Source organism: Vanessa tameamea, chromosome 29 (assembly GCF_037043105.1).
Source record: "Vanessa tameamea isolate UH-Manoa-2023 chromosome 29, ilVanTame1 primary haplotype, whole genome shotgun sequence".
NCBI lineage: Eukaryota > Metazoa > Arthropoda > Insecta > Lepidoptera > Nymphalidae > Vanessa > Vanessa tameamea.
Window position 1 is genome coordinate 6,035,254 of NC_087337.1, and position 24,869 is coordinate 6,060,122.

General features: G+C 38.5%; 1 protein-coding gene across 1 annotated transcript in view; it reads right to left on the reverse strand.

Annotated features, from left to right (window-relative positions):
* The window catches only part of LOC113403635 (leucine-rich repeat serine/threonine-protein kinase 1), a 49,947-nt gene that overhangs the window by 24,526 nt on the left and 552 nt on the right, over window positions 1-24,869 (reverse strand). The window contains exons 2-3 of the mRNA XM_064219643.1: window positions 23,850-24,041; window positions 23,086-23,251 (exon numbers count right to left, since the gene is read on the reverse strand). Coding sequence (XP_064075713.1) covers window positions 23,086-23,251; window positions 23,850-24,041 — 358 coding nt within the window. The remainder of the gene's footprint in view (window positions 1-23,085; window positions 23,252-23,849; window positions 24,042-24,869) is intronic.

Sequence of the window (24,869 nt, forward strand, 5' to 3'; positions counted from 1 at the left end):
AGGTGGCTTAAAGGGAAGACCATGCAAGTTTTGGCGCTACCACACGTAACACGTTTCGATATCGTGTCGTGGCACGCTGCTGTTACGACGTGACGTGTCACGTTGCGCAGTATGACGCCGCTAGTACTATGCGGCGCCAATTGCCGCAGTCGCATCTCGCGACCGACATGTTGCAGCGTGTCTTACAACATGTGCAACATTGGCACGTCAAGACTCTCACTCAGCTTTCATGTAACTAGTAATCTTTATAATAAATCCCGTACTTGTAAAAGAAACCATTCAGCGTTGGAACAGCATGGTGGAATTAACTTCGAACTGTATGAGGATAGGAAGCCCTTCGCGATGCTCAACATCGTTGCCGAGTATGAGATGATTTACTTATTTACTTGGAACGAGTCTCGCATTGAATTCAGTGAGGCTAAATACTCGTGGATCTGGCTCTCGCAGTGGCCCGAACAGATACAAATCCGGCTCAAAGGCAAATATAATTACCATATATTTATTAAATATACTTTTAAGATTTTTTCCCACGCGTAATAATAAGCTGAGATCCAGTTTGACAATGCATTAGTCACTTCCGGTCTATCGGTCCGTCTGTATTACCATTCAAATCTATTGGTAGTCTCAATGACCTCTACAGACATACTGAATTACAATTCTTTAAAGCAAGATCGAAATTCAAACTAAACATTGATACACTAGCGACTCACCCCGGCTTCGCTATTATTTTTCTATAATTAATAAAGAAACTGTTGTGATATAAATATTCTGCATAGGGCATATCATTTAAAAATAAATAGCACTTAAAGTGTAGTTTTCTACATACAAACAAACAAATTTGATATATTTATATTAGTATAGAAGTATAGATAATGTCTTCCTGAAGGATCTCAGGGGAGACCAGCCGACTGCGCAGGACATATCTGAGTGCACAAGAAAGTGCACAAACACAGATGCTCTCCCTATTCCCTCACTTTTATAATCCGATGGAAGGAGTTTTATACTTAGGACCGACGACATTACGTGTATTCCGAGGGAAGGGAGTGCACACTTCGAACTTCCAGTCTCCGAGATGTTACTGAATAATTTTCGCTAAAAACCCGAATACTTCCATTTCGGACTCACCTGGATTTGAACCCAGAATCTCACGATCTGTGGCCTTATATCTAGCCAGACTGTCTAAACAGTCAAAGAAAAGCTTAACCGAATATTATTACAAAATCAAATAATAATAATCTACTATATAAAGTACTTATATGTTTATTTAACTTAGCGAGCAAAGCAAAAGCGGTCAGATACGTAACATATGAGATCTCGCAGCGCGTAACCCATATACCGAGGTGTTACCTAACATTGCGTAATGATAAGCTTAACGTGAAGAGTTTTCACGGACCATGGCAGGTGTTAGGTACCCTATGTTCCCCTGGCCCAATGTAACCCTGAATCAAATCAAATCAAAATCAAAATCAATTTATTCAAGTAAACTTCACAATGAAGCGTTTTTGAATCGTCGATATTTAAATAATACTACCGTTTCGCAAAGCAGCCTCCAGCGAGAAGAAACGGCAAGAAACTCGCATTGTTGCTCTTTTCAAATAAACAGATTCACAATGCTGTTTTTTACAATAATTAGTGTCCTGTGAGGGAACCCGGGCCTAAATCAAGGCGTTTTTTTTTCTAAAAAGTATTCTTTTAATGAATAATAAGATTCATTTATTAATTTAATCTTAATATATTTTTTTAATTTACTACATGGTAAATTGATTATATTTCCCGGTATCTTATTATATATGCGTATACCATTGCCCAAAAACGTTCTCTGTACCGTATGCGAACGGAGAGTAGGGGTTACAAGTTTATTCTTATTTCCTGAGAGTGTGTAGGTAAATTTCACGATGACCGGTTGAGAAATGAAGAGCCGTAAGCATAACGAATAGACACTTCAGCGAGTATATTAATAGTAAGGATTCCACGACGCGTCGAGGTAATTAGGAGGAACCACAACCTCGGAAGCCTCGTCGCGACCGCAATACGAGTGACCGCTACTGGGGCTGTAGCTTGGCAACGACGCACTGCTGGCGTAATCCACATCCGACAGGTACCTTATTCATAAAGACTGTTGCAAACACTTTTGAATCGTTATTTCGAAAATCAAATCAAAAAATTCTTTATTCAAGTAGACTCATAGAGGCACTTTTGACCAGCTACAACCGGTTCGGAATGTAGACTCTACCGAGAATAACCGGCAACAAACTCAATAGTTACTCGTTTCAATCATTCCAATTACAGAGTATGTCACTAAAGTACCTACATACAATTAAATGTATTTATATAATTACAAGTTAAATTTATTTTAAATATGTCACCGATTCGAAAAGTAGATTCTAGCGAGTTTAACCGACAAGCAACTCAGTAGTTATTCTCTTTGAGAAAAAGAACCGAAATGGCCCAGTGGATAGAACGCGTGCATTTTAACCAATGATCGCGAGTTCACCCACGCAAACAACACTGATTTTTCATGTGCTTAATTTGTGTTTATAATTCATCATCATCACCGTGAGGAAACGTGTGTACATCTAATTTCAATTTAACTGAAACGTGTTTCCACCAACACGCATCGGATCAGCGCGGTGTTTCCTTAAAGGGAGAGGAGACTATAGCCCAGTGGGACAATTACAGGCTGGAACTTACTGTTTAAATTTACAAAACAGCAAACAGGTATTATTATAGGAGCGAATACCTTTCCCGCAAAGGTACCTACTTCGAGAGAGTAATGTATGTATTTATTTATATATACGCTATTGCACAACGAATTAAAATTGCACGACAGGTGAACTTCACGTCATTATCGGGCAGCCGACCTACTGCCGACATACTAGAGACATGCTATGGAAAATCTTTTACCGCAGTACTATTTATAAAATGTTGTTTTTTACGATTATTGAACAGCTTGCATAGTTATCAAAAATGTTAATTCGAAAGTTATCATTAACTTTGATGCAGTTTCTGAGTCTGTCGGTGTATTTGCAACATACTAAACCAATATACATAAAACTCATACCCGGAGATACGACGCGTTTCGTATGGCAGCTGCACTTTGCAGTTGCACTCGTTTTCAAGCTGTTTACGTGATAAGCGTTAGAGTATTTATAATTTAATTAAAAAAAAAAAGTTATATTCTACAGTATTATACGGTTCACAATATATAGAAAGATTACAATCTCACGACATAAATGATAACGACGAACGGTTAGTTATATGTCAATATACACCTCGCCTGGTACTTACCACCGTAATGGGACCATTTGTAAAATACAGCATTCCTAATGAAGGCACACACATAATCAGCCTGTAAATTTCCCACTGCTGGGCTAAGGCCTCCTCTCCCGTTGAGGAGAAGGTATGGAGCATATTCCACCACGCTGCTCCAATGCGGGTTGGTGGAATACACATGTGGCAGAATTTCGTTGAAATTAGACACATGCAGGTTTCCTCACGATGTTTTCCTTCACCGCCGAGCACGAGATGAATTATAAACACAAATTAAGCACATGAAAATTCAGTGGTGCCTGCCTGGGTTTGAACCCGAAATCATCGGTTAAGATGCACGCGTTCTAACCACTGGGCCATCTCGGCTCCTAATGAAGGCACATGTCCAAACGTTAACGCGGTGATATAATTTCGAGCGACTAATTCGCGTCACTCCCAGCCGACGCAACGCAAAACTTGTTTCTACTGCGTTGGCTATAACTGCCTACAGATCTTATAACGAAACACAAAACACGATTATTCAGAACGTCGGTGAATCTTTTAAGGCATCGTGTACTTTTTGTTAACGCGCTTTATAAAAACGTTAAAAGGTCGCACCGGATTTTACTTTTTCTATCCGTTAATGCGACCTCGTCTGGTAATTATACCGTAATCAAATGTGGCTCAGTGATGAGCACCGAGTCTGAACCGAATACGAACGAAAATTCCGCCGATATTTTTTACCTTGCCGATTCATAAATTCAAATCATTTTATAACAAAACACAAGATCATATATGTCAAAAAAACAAGTAGTTAACTTTCAGGCAGTATATATTACATATAATCCGCTATTTGACTGGTTTTTAAAATCCATTTTATTTTATTTAGTAGAGGTTAAGGAACCAGTAAAAGTTGTTTTTCTTAATTCTAGTATATATTTGCTGAAAAATATCAAATTAAAAATATGTCGCTGCAATGGGGTCGGTGACGTCACTTACCTGTATTGTAATCTGTGGCACATATAATCCACATACAGTCGCAAACGAGGTCAACAAGCAAGTGGCGTCATTATAAGCCCGACCAATCAGGATCGTTTTGTCTCACGTAACAAACTTTTTAAATAATGCATTTTGATTTATGGATTTTTGAATAAATTCCTTATTATTTTCAACTTTCGTTAATAAATAACCATTTTTAAGCTCATACTGATTACAATTATTGACACTTTATTTTTTGCATTGTCAAATAGCCTATTGTACTAACTAACATAACTTAGCATTTTAAATGTTGGAAAAGAGTAACTAATGAGTTTCTTACCGGTTCTTATCGGCTGGATCTAAATTCCGAACCGGCGCGGTGGTAGCTTTACTTAATATAGTTCTGTAAAATGACGATTTAAAAGTGCTTGTAAAAGCCTACTCGAATAAAGTATATTTTGATTTCGATTAAGACGGAGAGCGAGTCTAATATCAAATGAATCTGCATCGTCTCGATTTCCGCGATACAAAGATTTTATAAAAGACGATCTAGCAACTCAACCACAAAATCGAATACGTATTCCAATGTTACAGGTGAGATCGCTTCGCGTAACACGATCGCGACGGCACGCGCCCTCGATAGTCATTAGTGATTAAAAGCTGCTGAGCTATTGAACTCACTCGAAACTCACTGCGGAACTCGGAAATGTATGCTTATAAATCGGGAGGAGCGTGAACAGCGAATCTTCTCAAGTGACCATGGAATATCCGCGTAGACAATCTCCAAGCGATGTGTACTTAAAGCAGCGTCGCAAAATATGATATAACATGTAATTTATACAATAATACATATATATTCATTGTTCTATATTTTTAAAGAGCTGACAGCGATACATCGAAAATGACATTGTATCATTAGTAATTAAATTGTCAATCGTTAAACATTGATATTCTCCTGAGCGATTCCAGACACGGCGATCATTCTTAAGAGATACGAGACCATTATGAGGGCATTCTATAGAACATAAGTGTGTCCCTCAAAACAATAACCTCCCTCACACTCATTACAAAGACGGTAAAGACCACTGGCTTTACGTGCTCTTCGAGGCACGATTGCAAGCAATACCAACTTCGGACTTTTTGAGAGAAATATTCAAGCTACTACTAACTAAGCTCTGCAGAATTCGCGATATGAAAATTAGATTGTTGACCGATGTGTATGACCTCTACAGCGTAATGTCCTACGGCACTCTGCCCTGGGGGCGATGCAGCCGTAACATCAGCCTGAGCCTTAAAGTACCGCTGAGTAGTTTGAAGACATTTAAATATTGACTATCGCTTCTCAGGACATATTTGTGGTGGTGGGGGTTTCCCTCGTTTTAGGGGTGAATCGTCAAACTTTCGAAAGTAGCCAATGTCCATCCTTGAAGTTCAAGCTTCCTTCATATCGAATTTCGTCAAATTCGGTCCAGTGACTCGGCCGAGGAAGAGCGACAGGCAGACAGACAGAGTTACTTTCGCATTTATAATATTGATATATAAGTATAGTTGTATGTTCGTAAAAATATATAAAAATTACCTTATTAAGATTTACTTTCATCAATCGAGACACGGATTTCATATATAATTATACAAGTTCAATGCAACCGGAAATGTTATTTAACATACGAGTGTCACGCTAAAAAACATTGCGCTGGGAATCGCCTCGAGGATACAATCGTCGCGATATTTCGGCAACAATCAGTACAGAGGTCGCTACTGCACTCGTAATCATCAACTCCGTCAATTTAATTTGTTTATATTTAATTTTTCGTTTGTTTGCTATAATTGTTTATCCTAATTCAATTCGTGATAGTTCAAAGTTTATCAAGAAACGTTATCTCGTCCTCTCTTTAAGTGGATCTCTTTTTTCGAGGAAAATTGAAAACTTTGTGCACTCAAAGAAAAAGTGTTAATGACAGTAATCTTCAATTAAATACTTAAGTGTCTGTGCGTGTATCATCTTAAATTAGTACTTATTACAGTGAGGAGTTTGAACGTTTTTAAGTGTAAAAAGTGAATCATAGTATTTCTGGTGAACATTTAATAATATAATCCCAAGTTGTCGGTGCTTGTAATATTACTTTATTCACTTTACCTGCTTTGCAATATTCTAAAACACTCCATACTCTACTGAGGGATATTTTTACCATATGTGATACATACACGCTTGGCTCTTCATTACACATGGGTGCTTTGAATAGTTGAGACGAGGCGGGCACGAGATCGCTTCCCGAAAAAAAAGGATTATTTTTCCTTTTTTTTTTTTTTTTATATTATAAAGAAAATAATATTTCATATTACTTTTATCTTTCGCCTAATAAATAAAGCATTAACTATGAATAAATTTGGGTGTTGTACATCTACTAAAGCAGATCAAGCCAGCATACTGAACTGTAAGCTCTGTCAGATTTCTTTTCACTATCGCTGTATTTTTCCTCAAAAAGAGAACAAAAAATTATCATCCGATCTTAAATCATCGTGGATTTGCCCCGATTGCTCACAAAAATGCCGCGTTCCGAACCATCGTAATAAAGATAATACACCTGTTCGTGGCAATGCTCTTGACGTCAGCGATAGTAAAGAGGATTCGGCCGACGACAATATAACCCTGCGTGTTCGGCCGAATCAAGACCAGATCGGGCAGTCCCTATCTCGGGATATACAGAATATTATTAAATCAGAATTTAGTGCAATGAAACTGGATTTGAGCAGCATCTCTAATGAAATTACCTCACTGAGACAAGAAATACAGGATATCAAAATAGCTATGGGTTTTATCAACGACGAACACAATAAAATTAATGATAAAATATTTCAAATGGAGACAAAGTTCAAGGCTTTTGATGCTTTAGTTACCAGCGTTGAACACTTAAAGTCTGTATCCGAAAAAATAGAAATGGATATAAATACAAAGGATCAGTGGGCGAGACGCTCTAACATCGAAATCTGTTGTATTCCAGAAAAGAAGGGCGAGAACCTTCTTCGCCTCACAGAGGAAATTGCTGTTAAGGCTGGTTTCGACTTGAAGCCCTCGGATATTGATTTTGTTACACGTGTCGCATCTAATAGTCAAGTCAATAAACCCAAACCCATTGTTATCCGTTTGCAAGCGCGCTATAGAAAAGACGATTTTTTGGCTTGCCTGAAAAAGTTGAAGTTAATGTGTAGTGATCTGGGCTTTGCAAAAAATGACTCTCGTATTTATTTTAATGACCATTTAACTAAATTTAATAAAATGCTCTTACAGCGGGCTAAAACTTTATCTAAAGAGCAAAAATATAAATATGTTTGGGTCAAAAATTGCTCAATTATGGTTAGAAAAGGTGACACCAGCCCTGTTATTCATATTGCGAATGTCAATGATTTAAAAAAAATCAAATAGGCGTTATTATGTTTCAATTGTCATTTTTTGTTTTACTTATTGCATACATAAATAGCTGTTTCTTTTTTCTATGTTCAATCTTAATTAATATATTTTATTTAAATACAATTTCCTTAAATGCTTTATTACTGCGACTTTATAACAAACTAATGATTGCCAAACTTTATTTGCTTGACAAGTGTATGAACATTTTTATTATTTTTAATTTGTGTTTATTAATTATGCTTATAATCCTCGGTCACCGTGTTGGATCATAATAATTTAAAAATTTATTATCAAAATGTTCGTGGGTTGCGCACCAAAACTAACTTATTCTATAAAAGCTTGCTTCTTAACGATTTTGACATTATCTGTTTAAGTGAAACCTGGCTATTGGATTCGGTGCTTAGTTCTGAACTTTTTGACTATCGTTATATTGTATATCGATGCGACCGCAACTATGAGGGTCGTGGTGATAAAATGGGCGGCGGAGTGCTAGTTGCATTACGTCGTGAGTTTGAAGTACACAGTTTTGAAAGGGTAATTTTTGATCAATTTGCAGCTGAAGCCATAGTTGTTACTATTCGTCTTAAACAATCACGCTTGCTAAGCATTTACTGTTGTTACTTTCCTCACTGCCCGCAGCAAATAGAGTCCGAAAATTACTTTTTTGATTTAATCTCTAAATTACTTTTTGATAAACCTAACGATATTTATTTAATCCTGGGCGATTTTAATGTAAGCAATGGGCAATGGATACAGGTCGAAGATTATATGGAGTTGTCCGACTCTCTTGGAGACTCATTAGTAACTATATTACACAATTTTCTGTCTTTTTCCAATCTAAAGCAGTATAATGTTATTTGGAACTGTACTGATCGTTTATTAGACTTAGTTTTTTGTAATCGAACCTGTAATGTCTCTAAATGTCCGTTTCCCCTACTCGATGAAGACAAATACCACCCGGCTCTAGAAATATCTTCATTGCAAGTACATGCCGAATTAATGCGTCACTCTCCCCATTCAATCCGTCTTTTTCATAAAGCCAATGATGAGGCAATTAACAAGTCTCTTAATGAAATTGATTGGGAATTTCGTTTTTCAAATCTTGATATTGAATCTGCTACGGCTACTTTTTATAATATCGTTTATAGTATTATCGATCAACATATACCATCCAGAATAGTCAATGTCTCACATAAATATCCGGTCTGGTACACTAAGCCTTTAATAAAAATAATCAATGAAAAATTAAAATATCATAGAAAATGGAAAACTTACTCTAGGCTTCAGGATTACGACACATTTTTGCTTCTGAGGGATAGACAGAGAATAGTTGAAATCGACTGTTATAATGCTTACATTGATCGCGCAGAATGCGAAATTAAGCGTAACAGCAAATATTTCTGGTCTTTCTTAAAATCAAAAAAGGAAGGTCCTAACGATTTACCAAACATTATGGCTCTTGGGGACACAGCGTCATCTGATGGCGAGGAGATTAGCAACATGTTTAATAGTTATTTTCAATCTGTGTTTGAACCGGAAGGAGGTTCATTTTCATTGCCACCGAAGAGTCGATTTTTCGTGGATCTACACTCTATTGAACTCTCAATTCCAATTGTCAAGAATTATCTTAGAAACCTCGATACATGCAAAGGTACCGGCCCCGATGCTTTACCTCCCTGTTTTCTTAAACAATTTCGCAATGCATTAGCGTTACCAATATTTTTATTATTTAACATGTCTCTCCACACCGGATGTTTACCAACTTTATGGAAAAAATCTTACATTGTACCTATTTTAAAATCCGGTAGCAAACATGATATAAAAAATTATAGGCCCATATCCAAACTTTGCTGCATCGCGAAGTTGTTTGAAAAAATAATTTACGACACAATATTCCCCATTATACGTCCTCACTTAATAAATGAGCAACATGGTTTCATCAATAAAAGGTCGACTGAAACAAACTTATGCGAATTTTTGCATCAGGTTTCTAATTCCATGGATCAAGGACATCAGGTGGATGTCGTGTATACCGATTACTGTAAAGCCTTTGATAAAGTGTCTCATAATATACTTATTTACAAACTTGAAAGTTTCGGTATACACGGCGACCTGCTCAGATGGTTGGATTCATATCTTCGCAACCGTACTCAGGCTGTCTCTATTAAAGGCTATTTGTCATCTTTTATACCGATAAGTTCAGGTGTTCCTCAGGGCTCTCACCTCGGTCCTTTACTTTTCAATATATTTATAAATGACATAAATAATGTTTTTGTGTCTTCAGATTTTCTTTTATATGCTGATGACACAAAAATTTTCAAATCTATTAAATCTTTAGATGATTGTCATGCTCTACAATCTGACTTAAACAGGTTAGAGACATACTGCAAATTAAATTCTCTTCATCTTAACATAAACAAATGTGCTATAATTTCTTTTTCTCGTAAGCGTAAAACTTTGCTTTATAAATATACTGTCAATAATAACGACATATCAAGGAAGAACGAGGTGAGAGACTTAGGCGTGACACTGGATAGCAAGCTCTCTTTTGGTTCTCATATTAGAAGTATTTCAACAAAAGCCTATCGCTTGCTAGGTTTCATCATGAGAACAGGATCTGAATTTAAAAATACTTCTACTATTAACCTGCTTTATAACGCGTACGTCCGTTCTATACTCGAGTATGCATCTACGGTATGGAATCCTCAGTACAATATTCATATTAATGAAATTGAGAAGATCCAAAACAAATTTTTAAAATATTTGTCTTTTAAATCTAGCGATTCTACCCTTGAACATTTATTAGCTCTCTCAAAACGCCGATCTATGAGAGACCAAGTTTTCTTATATAAAATTATTAATAATATTGTTGACTCCCCTTTTCTACTTAGCAAGTTGTCTCTGAACTGCCCACGATCCAACGCTCGTCAACCGTTATGTTTTTATACTCCCACTTGTCATTCATCACATAATGCTAACTGTTTTCTAATCAGAGCTTGTCGCGAATATAATAAGCATTTTGGGAACATTGATATATTTCATTTGTCTTTGATTAAATTTAAAGATAATATTTGTAACAATCTTAAATTAACTTAATTATATACTTTTAATTTTGTCCAATATCTTTTATCTTATTGTTTTAAAATATTTGAGTGCATTTTATGTTTTATCAATCGGTGGAAACTTCGCTGGATAATGTGATATTTAAATTGTATTATGTAATCAGATTATATTTTATATCTGTTTGTTTCCCAAATATTAAATAAATAAATAAATAAATAAAATCTCTTCCGGTGGAAGAGATTCGCCATCGTTGGAGTTCAAATCAAACTTTCAAATGGTTATTTCACGAGTAAATGGCTCGGGGGGTGACAGCGACGAAACGTCACGGTCCAACGCCTCGTCGACATCGTTGAAGTGTACATTTCCTTGTATTTTCGCCACTGTGACGTCGTAGCTGTCAATATCAACCGGTTTGGTATGGTGAGCAGAACAGACGTTGAAAAAGAAATATATTTTCTTGGAAAATTATATATACGTGCATAGAAATCTGAAAAATAATGTAGGTAAAGTAATATTCTATCAACGTCGCACAGCTGAGCGAAGACGTCCCTTTCGAACAGAAGGAAGCTTCTTCCACCATGCTGCTCCAATGCTCTCATCCACCACACAGAGGTTCTTCACAACCGTTTTTTGTTCACCTCTGAGCGCGAGATGAATTATAAACACAAATTAAGCACATGAAGATTCAGTAGTACTTGCCTGGATTTGAACCTGCAATCATCGGTTTTGCACAAGTTCTAACCACTAGGCTACCTCGGCTCCTATTCTACTGTAATGTACGCTTCGATGACTAGTCTCACCAAAGATAACAATCGCAACGCGTCTGCGTTCAACGTCCAAAGAGAAAACCTGTACCGAGAGATTTTTTCAAAAATCATTTTTATAATTAGTAAATCTCGTTAAACGAGTTTCGGTGATTAATTAAATTCTCAACTTAAGAACATACAACAAAAACGCTACGTCCATATTGGACTTAAGTTAAACTTTGTGAAAGTGCCGCGTCCTTCGAACCGGCGTCCTATTCGATATCCACCCGGAAAGAACCGACTAATTTGCACCATGAGTGTAATTACGATTTATGTGATGAAGTGTTGCCAGTTTACTGTCCCGAAATCGGAGATTACCGACGAACAAGAATTAATTCATTCATTAATACTAGATGGTAGGGCTTTGGGCAAACCTGTCTGTGTTACTAAGTTACCACACATTAAATATTCTACCAACAAGCAGCAGACTTAGTATTGCCGTGTTTCGTTTTGAACAGTCAGTGAGCTAGTGTAACAGGAACAAGAGACATAATCTTCAAAATGTTGATTTTCCTAATAAAAAACCACAAAAAATATATTTCGGCAAAATAAACACGCTTTTCTGCCATAAAATAATTTTAAACTTTCAACCTTTTTTTTATTTCCGCCAAAACGCTGTCAGTAATTTTGGGTGAAACTCTACAGTTGCGTATATACGTATATACGACCGGCACTCATTCGACGTCAATAGTTATAAATATTTGGTGATATTTAGGAAAATAATGAACTACAATCACTATCGGTGGTGTCTAGTGTACAAGTACTCGCATTAAAACTCCAGAAAAGTTCTTTATCAAAGTGCCAGGTGATATTGAAATGACGGTTTTTGCCTATGTGACGTCACACAATGGCCGTTCGTGTTTTAGGTCACGTGACTAACAGATAAAAAATGATGACCTTTACTTTTAACATAATAAAACAATAATGTGCTCAAAATCAGAATATTTAAGTATATTTCTGCATACATTTTTATTTTTATCATATTCCATAATTCATTTTTCACTACGTAAAGTACCCTATTGTCCATGTATAGAAGAGACTGTTACTTGATTTAACTCGAGGATACTTTAAACACATAAAAATAAAAAAGCAGACTACAGTTGTCGCACGGGACGAGGGGACATTCAAGTTAGGACTACTGATAACGACACGTCGTAAACAAAACGTCAAACCGGTATAAAGCCGAGTGCACGCTATACACATATTGAGACAGACAGACAGTAGTGTACACAGAGCTGTAATGACCCAATAATTAGTATTTGATTATATATTATCTGTGTATTTATGCATCTATCATCTTGAGTGCCAATTGTAAAGTGTGTGTGGATAGAGAGCTGATATTTAAATATAATATCGATTTAACGTAGTTTGTAAATCGAACTTATATCGGAACATTATATTGACAATTATTTAATTAAGACACAGAAATTCGAAGTATAAATGGTCGGCGGTGGATCGTTTCATGAGGACATGGATCCTGCAGAGTATAATCTTTATAAGACATTAACAGCCGGTCGTTTTTGGGTTACGACTAACGACCCGTTAAAGTCGTTCTTGTAAGTCTATACGACATCGACATGCGACTTAAATGAATACGCAGCGTTTTTTACCGCGTCGATTTAGATATTGTATGCATTGCAAATAATGTATCACACTGTACGATCGTAGTACCCATTGTTCAATTGTTTTAATTCATTTGTGAATATACCGACGGTATATATTTAGTCCACAGTGTGCATACAGACTTACACTTCGAGTCAAGTTCAAGGTACTGGCGACGCTAACCGGCACTCCAAGGTCTCGAAGATTCTTACTAAATTGCATAAATTATACAAAACTATTTATATCCGCGCGACAACTCCTCGTGAACAGAGAATGCCTAGAAATACTTCAAAGTCAAAATATTCATACAACGCCGAAGCGTTACTTACTTACTGTGAAAAATCTACCGCCGATAAGAAGAACCACTTGAGAAGAAATGGCGAACAGAATACGGCAGGTTTTCTTTACTAAGCAATGACCCGATCGGATTTTAATAGTAAATAACTAATCAGTACCTAGTTCCTTAAACAATAGCAACTACTGTAGAATCCGCCTATATTGACCAACCGTTTATAATGACGTAATTACACCATGAAGTTTGGTTTTCTGAGCTGAGATGGCCCAGTGGTTAGACAGCGTGCATCTTAACCGCTGATTTCGGGTTCAAACCCAAGCAGGCACGACTTAATTTTCATGTGCTTAATTTGTGTTTATAATTCATCTCGTGCTCGGCGGTGAAGGAAAACATCGTGAGGAAACTTGCATGGGTCTAATTTCAGAGGAGAGGAGGCCTTAGCCCAGCAGTGGGAAATTTACAGGCTGCTAATAGTAATAGTAATTAGGATATAATGCCTTCACTTATAGTGTATTATGACCCATTTTTAATAAATTCTGTCCGGTTATAACGACCGGCATATTTCTTTACTCCTTCGGTAATGTTCGTCGGTTCCCGGCGACGTTCGGCACCTGGCTAGTCTTTGGTTTTAATCTGAGTAATTAATTGTCACTCGAAGGTCACGCATCGCATACAATATTATATAAAGTTCTAGTTTGAATGGTGAGTTAAGCTTGTTTAAATACAGTCACAAGGGGTGTCACAACTCAAATCACGGGACCTATCCATAACTATACGGCCGGCGCATTGATGGTGTAAGAAGTGGTACATTTCTTACAGCACCAATGCGCCACCAACCTTGGGAACTAAGATGTTATGGCCTTCGTGCCTGTAGTTACACTGCCTCATTCACCCAAACCGGCACACAACAGCACTGCTGTTTGGCGGTAGAATATCTGATGAGTGGCTGGTACCTACCCAGACAGGCTAGCACAAAGCCCTACCACTAAGTAAAAATTAGAGCAGTGTGACAGATTAGTCAGTAATCAAGCAGATTTCTTAAAACCTGCGTGGGAGTCGCGCCCACCTGTCGGCCCTTAAGCCCTTAAGTGTAAATGTGAAGGCGTTGCTCCCACATAGAAGTAGGGAGGTTTGTGCGACTCTCCGGTGCCCTGGCCGCCGAGTGCGCCTCGGTACTCCGGGATACCCACTAAAACCAGCGGTTCCCTCTCCTTCTCTCGCTTGTTAATGTATTTAATTCACAGAATAAGATCGCGAAGGCCACTTCCTTGCAACTGGGTGACCCACGACACACATATTTCTCTGAAGCGTACGTTCAGGCAAATTGAATCAGTTTTTATGACTATAGGCTCTTTCCAATTATCTTTGGTTGATAGTGTTTCGTTAAACATAGATTTCGTGTAATTTCATATAAAACCGTTACGCACAAATCCGATTACCGACACGCGACACGCGTACGGCTTTACCGAGCCGGGACCGACACATGGGGCACGGCGTGACGGTTACCTCACCCTCACCTTGAGACGTCTTCGCATACGCACAAACTGACAGTTCAAACGTAAAGTGCGCCCCGCGGGTGTATACGAGTTTTTGAGTTACGTAAAGTTACTAAATATTTTTCAAATTAACTGAAAACTCTTTTTCAGTCGACTGATTTTATTATTAAAATCAAACTTAGCACTTGTCGGAATTGAGATGTTTTTTGTTTAAGAACTATATACTGTGAGGGAGGATCTCTTGCCCGGTCACGTGGTAGAGCAATGTGGTACAAACCTCCTCTCCGAGAGTCCTTGGCCTCTCAAACATTTACAATAGAATGTTGCTGAGTTGACCCAGTGGTCAGAACACGTACGCCTTAGCCTATGATTGCGGATTCACCCTGACAAGCACCAATAAAATGTGCTTAAATTTTCATGTGGTGTGTTTATAATTCATGTCGCGTTCGGTGAAGGAAAATATCGTGTGATCTCCACGTCTAATTTCAATGAACTTCTGTCACACGTGTGTCGACCGATCCGCACTAGAGCAGCGTGGTGGAATTACATCCGAGCCTCCTCAAAGGGAGAGTAGACCTTAGCCCAACAAAAGTCAAATATCTCACACGTTTACTGATATTGCATAGCAGTTATACATGGATACGAGTATTAATACAAACGTATATCGGCTTTAACTGCAAAGGACGTGTGAAGGAGAAAAAATATGAAGTGTTTATAAATCAATACGCTGACGACGTAATTACTAGAACATGTCTAAAACAGCTTTCGCTTTTCATATCTGATCGCCCGTTTGAGATATCAACGCGGAATTATGAATCTGGTCCGATTGTTTATTCGATGGCAGAGACTACCGACTGTATCTCAAAAGGCTTTGCATTGCTCCCTTCATTTATAGAGACAGATTATATACATTTAGTTCTGTCTTAACCTTAATCTGCGGAACCAGCTTTCGCTGGCGGTTTTTCCGAACCGATACGACTTAGGAACCTTCAAGAAAAGAGCGTACTTATTTCTTAAAGTTTGGCAACGCACCTGCGAGCCTCCTGGGTGTTGCAAATGTCCATGGGCGGTGGTAGTCACTTTCCATCAGGTGAGCATCCTGCTCGTTTGCCACCTATGACATAAAAAAAAACCAGTGCGTAGTGCGAAATCTAGGTGCCATAACTTGGCACCAGGGCCGCCTTGCTTATGATGGTCAAGTGTGTAGTCTATTCCAACAAAAGTCAAATAAACAACATTTGATATCGAATTGAGGCGATGTCATTCATGTCATGTCATTGATATTCACTATGGATTTGATGGCAAAAATTGGCGTTTTGAACGTCGACGAAACTGTTATCGGAATTTTGTCAGAAAAATTAAAGTGGATCGTAATGGATGCGTTAATCTAAAGTTTGTTTATCTTTATTCCTTCTGCGATTGGAATAGATGATACCATTACATTTTGTTGGAAGGGAGGTCAGGTCGCCTGATCACTGCTTGCACTATTTGGGATCGATAGTTTTTCCATTGGCAACGAGCACAATAAAATATACAACACGCCGTGTAGACTATGTCATTGAAAGGCGGACTGGCAAATGAGCCACCGGATGGTAAGTGGCCACTGGTACCGTAAGAAATATTAACCATTCTCATAACCAACCACCAATATTGGGAATTAAGATTTTAAATGCCTTGTGCCTGTAGGTTTTTGAATATTTCGTAATAATTCTAAAACTACATCCGATTGCAAAGTTTAAATGCATATATTAATAAAGGTGTCACCTTTCAAAAATAATAATTTATTCCGACTCCGCAGTCAATAATGTTTCTTGGAGCTAGGTATTCGTTTCTATAATAAAATTCCACAGATATTTTTTTTGTTAAAAAACATGAATTAATACAGCATATTATTTATAGCATACATGATTTTATAGATGATAAAAATAGCTCGGCACTAACTAATACTCGTTGACTTTCAAGCAGGATTATATATAATATATTTGTAGGTATCTGACATAACTTTGTATTTCAAATATTGGACGAGAATAACTACATAATAAAATTCCGCAGACATTTTTAACTTTGCCGTTTCATAGATTCAAGTCAATTGTAAAAAACACATCGGTAAAGAAGGCGTATTATTCGATACAAGAGTATATTGGTGATAAAAAGCGTGGAGTTAACGCTTGTTGACTTCCAGGCGGGAGACATGACATACATATATTAACATGACAGTATTTTTAGATGTTGAAAAAGAGTAACTGCTGAGTTTCTTGCCGGTTCTTATCGGTAGAGTCTACATTCCGAACCGGTGGTAGCTTTACTTTAAATAGTTTGTTAAATGACGATTCAAAAGCGTCTGTAAAAGCCTATTTGAATAAAGTATATTTTGATTTAGATTTTTGACTTCATTTTAATAAGGACGAATATTTTGTGTCAAGTTGTTTATGGCGGTCGTTAGTTTTTTATAATCAATCCTAAACCAGATAACCATTGAGACACGTCTCTCCTCCATTACTACTCAACGCGTACTTTGTTTCTTTGGCCATGTGGCTAGGCAGGAGGACAGCCTGGAAAAACTTATAATGGTTGGCCACGTGGAGGGGAAGAGAAGTAGAGGAAGAGCGCCGTCCCGGTGGATAGACACAGTAAAGGCTTCTACAGGATCCAGTGCCCAGGCTTGCCTACGAATGGCACAGAATAGGCATGCCTGGAGGAAGGTGGTGCGAAGTGTACAGGAGAGCCACACGCATGGTGGTCACGACCTTCAGTAATGAGGAAACGACTAGGAAGAAGAAGAAGAAGAAGTTTTTTATATTTCTTTTCCATTTTATATTAACGTAGTAATGTTTATTGTGGGTTCTCTAATAAGATGCTGCCCAAATTTTTGTAGACATATTGGGAACAGTCTACCTGCCTGGGTTAGGTCTATCTGCCTCTTCCTTTTTCACTGAACCGAATTTAATTAAACTCGGTACAAAGCACCCTTGAAACCCCATGGAAGGACATAGGCTACTTTTTCCCCCAAACATCTGAAGACCAACTCCTAAGACGCGAGCGAAGCGGCGCTCGACAACTATTATAAACTATAGAAAAGACTTTTCTTAGAATGAAAGAAAGTTTAATATCAATGGGATCAGTAGTTTTTAAGTGTCGGGAAAACACACGCAAAACTGGCTTCTTAATGATACGAATAAAATGATTTACTACAGTGTGAGTCGTGTAATAATGAAAGTACGCAACACGATGGAGGTCGCGTTACATAGGATCTACACGAGGTGGAGTCGTTTCCTGTGGACACGGTTAGCGGTTCCTGCCGTTCAAACAAAGGATTTTCGTTACCAATTAAATGAATCTTAATTTATACAGTATATAAAAGAGAAATACAACTCACTGATTAATCACGAAATCTCAGAAACCATAACATCAACAAACTTTAAATTTGGCAGGAAGGCTCCTTACAGGGTGTAGACATCCGCTAAGAATTTTACGAAACTCTATACCTAAGGGGTTAAACGGGGGTTGGAAGTTTGTGTTTTATAAATGTCGCGCGGTTAAAGCCGCAGGTTCAGTTAGTAATATTATAAATACGAAAGCTTGGGTGCTTCAGCACGGCAGAACGGACGGACCTGATAGAATCTGTCACAGAGATAGATTATAGTATGGACCAACACATAGGTTACCAAAGATGGATCTTTAATACTGTTCTGTTATCCTAACTTCTGAATCGTATCGTTACAAGCGCCTGGAACGTTCACTGGTTATAATGTGCTACCATCATTGGCTTGTATGTATGGAAAGGGGAAAAAAGTCAGTTCAGTGATTACGACGAGACGATCGCGCGGATGTGGCACAACAGTTTTTTAATTTTATATTTTTTGTCTGAAATCTCTGAGTTTCTTTCGTCGGTTCTTCTCGGGTGTTGTAATTCAGTGGTTCTTGAACCCGCAATCATCGGTTTTGAGATGTACGCGTTCTAACCACCGGGCCGTCTCGGCTCTTTCTCGGATGTTCACTTGGCGCATTCTAAATTACCCGTAACGAGTCTCGTAATTAGCCTTTGGTCGTTTCATTGACTCTCACTGATTGGTCGAACTACAATAGCAATTCTGTCATTGGTGATAATCATCCCATATTTAAGACAACTGAACTACTACTAAACTAGTACATATTAATGAATAACAGATTGTTTCGATGCCGTTGACGATTGAGGAGTTCCTGGAGTCAATGCAGTGTGTACAATCAGAACCAACATGCGAAGACGAAGCAGTCTTAAACCTGCTTGCAAGATTTGACCACTTACCATCAGGTGGCCAATTTGCTCGTCCGTACCTACATATATCATAAAGAAAGATATGCAACATTTACTGTAATAAGTACTAAATGGATAGGATGTAATATCAAAATGGCGCATCGCCGCACGTCGATCGTAAACGTTTCACGAGTGAGGTACGAAGATAGTTCTTACAGAATCGCACTGCGGAACTCAATCGGTCGGCTCTTTGTGGGGTTTCAGTTAACATCGTTACATGTGTTTATTCCTGCAGCGGTGTATGAACCGTACTCGGAACCATTACGCGGTTAGCAATAGAGTTATTGTCAAGAATTACTGTCAAGTGATGATGACGGTGTTGCTGACCATTCTTTATTCACATTTCACATTACGTTAACAGCCTGTAAATTTCCCACTGCTGGGTGCTGGGCTAAGGCCTCTTCCTTTGAGGAGAAGGTTTGTAGCACATTCCACCACGCTGCTCCAATGCGGGTTGGTGGAATGTGTGAGAGAGTGGTGGAACATGTGGCAGAATTTCGTTTCAGAAATTAGACACATGCAGGTTTTCTCACGATGTTCTCCTTCACCGCCGAGCACGAGATGAATTATAAACACAACTTTATGAAATAGCCACTACACTTGTGACCAAGTCATGGAGACAGTGTCCATTACGTATTCGAGTACTACTGAACCGACTACGAAAGTTATTTACGCGTTTGTTTCTGTACGATCACCGAATACTCTGTTATTGCTGGTTCTCGAAATGATTACGGAAGTCGGTGTCAGGGAAATTGAACCCAATTCGAGTGATAATCACAAATGATAAGCGAAATTGAACGAATTCTAAATTATTTTGACCTTTCTCACAGTATGCCATTTAATTGGTGGTAGGGTTTTGCGGTAACCCGTCTGGCTATGTACCACCCCCTCTTCAGATATTCTACAGCTAGACAGCAATACTTAGTATTATTGTGTTCCGGTTTGAAGGGTGAATGAGCTAGTGGAACTTGTACCTGACAAGGGACATAACACCTTAGCTCCCAAGGCTTATTGGCGCTGTGAGGCATGCTTTTAATATTTCTTACAGCACTAATGTCTAAGGACGGTGGTGACCACTTAGCATCAGGTGTCACATATGCGGACTATAAAAATATCACTCAACGAAAAATATATACGGAATCAACAGGAGTGCGACTGGTTCTTAACCACTGCTTAAACTTTAGTTACCGCTAACGAATCCACAAAACTACCTGGATACAGACGGAACCACGTGTTTGACACATTAATTATTTATTAAAACAAGATTCTTTGAATAATTTATACTTTAAATGTATTTTGAAGTCCGTATATTGTATGTATGAGAGTCCATTAATAAACCCCATATTAAAATAAACATCTTCTCACGGAGAGTAAATTATTCTGAATGATTTAACTTACGGTTTTGTTATTCGCATATTATTATTATTAACAAATGTTTACACAATATTTTTAACCGTTACGGATACGTTCAGGAACTCTTTCGTTTTTGCACAAACACTAATAGCTACACGACACTCTACACGAAACATTTTAATAGAGGTTTTGTTCATTGTATGTTATTGTTGTGTCGTATTGCGTTTATTGTTCGGAGACGGTAACACGACCGCTCCGCATCGAGCACGCGTTGTCACTGGTGGTCCAGCGTGAGCCGGTGATTAACGACCGAGTATATGACAGAATTATTTAAATTATATATTTATATAAGACTGCTTCGGTGGTTTGGTGACTTGCTTATAGCAATAAATACGCTGGTCTGGTGAGGTGACCGTTCTCGTGGTTGGTTTTTGACGTATATTAATTAGATTTTTCAAAGTTACTGACGTGAAAAAAAAAACAAAAGTGCATCGAAGTAAACTCCCGTGATTGAATGCATGTAAAGCCACCGGCGCCGGCGGTTAATCTCTCTCCGGTCGAATTGACTTCCTAATGATATTTTGTAAATTGGTGGAAATATTAACTACAGAGTCTTGGCTATTGTTATGTGTACGTCACGCTTACGAGTCGGTGGTCGTTTCACATTTAATTAAATACTATAACATGATTTAAAAGTGCTTATAAGACCCTACAGAATAAAATGTCTTTTGAGGTTTGAAAGTGAGAGGTTTGACAATGAATGTTGATTTTTGGCTGGAATAGTAAGATTTTCTATTGATGCTACATTTCATCTCAGGGCTTGCATACATTACGCGACAGTCGACATTTCGATGTTTAAAATAATTGCGCGTGAAAATATTAAAGCATGTACGAGATTGTCCTACTTAGTTCTACGAGTTCGTAACACTCTCGACCTTGAAGGCGCTCCGTTCATAAGCCCATTATTAGATAAAACTGTCAACCCTCACCGCGTGACCCACCTGTCAACTTAACGGGATGTTACATACTTGGAAAAGTAAAGTAAAGTTGCATTAAAAAATAATTTAAATTATTTTTTTGTCTTCAACAGAGAAAAGGGGGTAACGAACGACTAAAGATGTCTCCTTTGCGTTCTCGCATCTGGCTCAGGACGTTGTGGAAATGGAGGCGCTATGCGGAGCGCGTGCAGTAATTTCAAGCTATAAGTACAGCCCGCGGGCGTCGCCGGTGTGAAGTGTCGAGTTTGTATAGTCTCGTCCCTGCTAAGGGAGCGTTGCCTACTTTGATCCTGTCTAAGTATTGGCCGACGCAACCAGTGAGTGCAGGTAAACTAAAGAGGTAACTATCGCGTCGACAGTTCTTTGAGGTGTCGGAAGTATTTCTTAAGATAAATATTAAACCACATTTTATTAAAATTAATTATAGACCCAACTTTTTTTTTATGGTAAAACATAGTTTAACTTAAAGCTATTCACTGAGGGTTCGTATCATCTATAACAACCCCCAGTGAATAGCTTATTATTTAAAGCAACCTACAGCTTTCTTTTCGATGTTTCCATAAAGCACATGAAAGCTCAGCGCTTGAAGGTAATCGAGTCTACGTACAACACTAGGCCGTATCGACAATTTAAAAAGTATTTCCGTTTTTACATTTTTATGAAAGGCACGCATAAGATTATATACAGATAGTATATTTTAAAAATACGGCGACGTAATCGGACTCAGGAATTGGAAAGGTGTAGAGCGTCCTTGAAACGCCACGCGCGCAGCGGGTGTGTCGACGCCGTGGATAGATCGCACCTTTTTGTTCACTAACATAAGCCACAAGTAGATCAGTAGGAAATGAGTCACGAGTGGTTGCCGCAGAGGTGGATTCGGGGGAGGGAGATACTGAGGTGCTCAAGCCAAGAGACTTCCACTAGTCTGTTCGATTCAAAATTTAGTATCCTGACTTCTTGTTTGTCTTCTGACAAAGTTGACTGACTGACTGACTGTTTGCGCTCATTTGAATCGTCTTAAGTAATGGGCTACATTCGTATTTTTTTAAATAAACTTTAAATGGAATATAGAAAAAAAAGTTCGTTACGTCCGTTACGCTACGGATACGAATGTCCCACATCCGAAGGCTGTAGACAGACAGGGCTAACCCGCATCGAAACAGCGACGGGATGAGCGGTGGCCGTTCCTACGCTCGAGCACAACGATCCAAAGCATAGTTGAGGACAAGAGACCAAGTCACTCGGCGATCAACTGAGTCAACGACCCCGTAACGATTCCCGTTACGGGGTCGACATCGAACTGGGAACGAACTCTTCTATTCGTCCCTGCCGTCAGTTGCCGCAAGAGCTCGGGATCGTACTTCAAGCGCGTTCTATGAATAAACTGGAAGCTTGTAAACAGTAGCTTAGACCATTTAACTCACGTTAATATTCAATAGCCTTACTCAGCCTCCAGGTGAGGCTGACGCAGGAGCTCGATTGATCGGAGCCACGACCGTCCTTGGGTCCGGTGGCTCCTGAGGCAAGCTAACGTTTACTCACCCTTCGCCTCTCTCAGCGCCATCGCGGCGTGTCGATGTCTCCCCCTCTCGGCGAGTGCGAGCGCCGTCTCCCCGCTGGCTGTCACCCCGCTGAGATCAGCGCCAGCGGTCAGCAGCGCTTTGACGTTTTCGACGTGTCCGCGCTCGGCGGCCGTGTGAAGCGCTGTCTGGAACAATCATTACACTGTCAATATAAGAGCTCCAGTCGAGTCGACATAACGTAGTTTTTATCATCATTTAATCATAGTAAAGTTTATCTTGCGACACCACTAGTGCAGACATAACAATAACGTACTTTTTTACTTGTCCTATTAAAAAAAATTAAAGCTCATGTCAAAAATACAGCGATTAATAAGGCATATCACTCAATACAAGATTATATTAAATATAAAACTTTATTTGTACTTTACTGACGTCCTCTGTAATTAAAGCGGTGGTAGAGTAACTACTGAGATTACTTCCGGGTCTTCCTGTGGCAGCTTTAGATTCAACATGCTTTTATGAGCCTACTTGAATAAAGAATCATTTGATTTTGTAACTCTATTTTTCTATCATAATTTGAGGATATATTTTTATAAAATAGTATGGAGTCTCGCATACGACGCTGAAAATGGATCGATTTATAAAATCTCTCCAGGTTTAGATGGACTACATGTGCCACAATCATTAATAAATTCGAAAAAATAAGTTTTTTTGGAAGTTCTAGCAACTTGTAGGTTGACCCTAAACAATGAGGAAGTCTCATTTCTAATTTAGATCACGAACCATGCCCCCCGTCTCGTGGTCGGAGCGGGCGTCGACGTCAGCACCGGCCGCACACAGCGCGGGCAGGCAGCGGCTCCGCTCGGCGAGCGCGGCCGCGTGCAGCGCGCTGCGCATGTGGGCGTCACGCGCGTCCACCTCCGCGCCGCCCGCCAGCAGCTCCTCCAGCAGCTCCAGGTTGTCCCATAGCGCCGCCTTGAGGAGGGCAATGACAAAATAAACTACCACAACACAAGCTTCCCGCCTGCATATGGTACAGAGAAGATTTTTGGGCAATGTTATACGCATATATAATAAGATACTGGAAAATATAACCAATTTACCATTTCAAAAATTCAAAAAGTTTATAATGACAATTAATCAATAAATCTTATAATTCATTAATAGAATACTTCTAGAAAAAAAAAAAGCCTGGATTTAGGATCGAGTTCCAACACATGATTCTGAACTTCTAGCTGTTTCTTCTCACTGGAGGTAGTTTTCCTAAACGGAATACTAATAGTAATTTATTAAGATTCAAACCCATACCATCCAGTTCTGTTCAAGAAATTAAAAGAAGAATTTGAAAGAGTTTTATAAAAACTATCCATAATTGCAAAATAACAAAGATATAAAACATCATAAGTTTTATTCAATCTTATAAAATGATTCAGTAGTCCTTTTACAATCAAGTTTACATAGCTAGAGATAAGCATGGCTCGGTGGAGTCTTAAGAGGTACGAGTCTGACATAAATTGTTATTTTTGTAGTAGGTCCCTTTATTGATTTTCTATGTCACATAATATAGACAAAAACTGGAACTATCACATACATAAAAGGAAGTGTCAGTCAGAGTATTACACTGTATGAAACAGGAAGGTAAAATTCAACTCAGCTACAGAGCCCCGCTAATATAATCATTATTAAATATTATTAACCTTAAAGCCTCAATTAAATACAAATTGAGTTATTGCCCAGAGGATTGGAATTGTGATACAATAAGGAATTGCTGCTATTCTACACAGTCATGATTTGTTCAGTAAC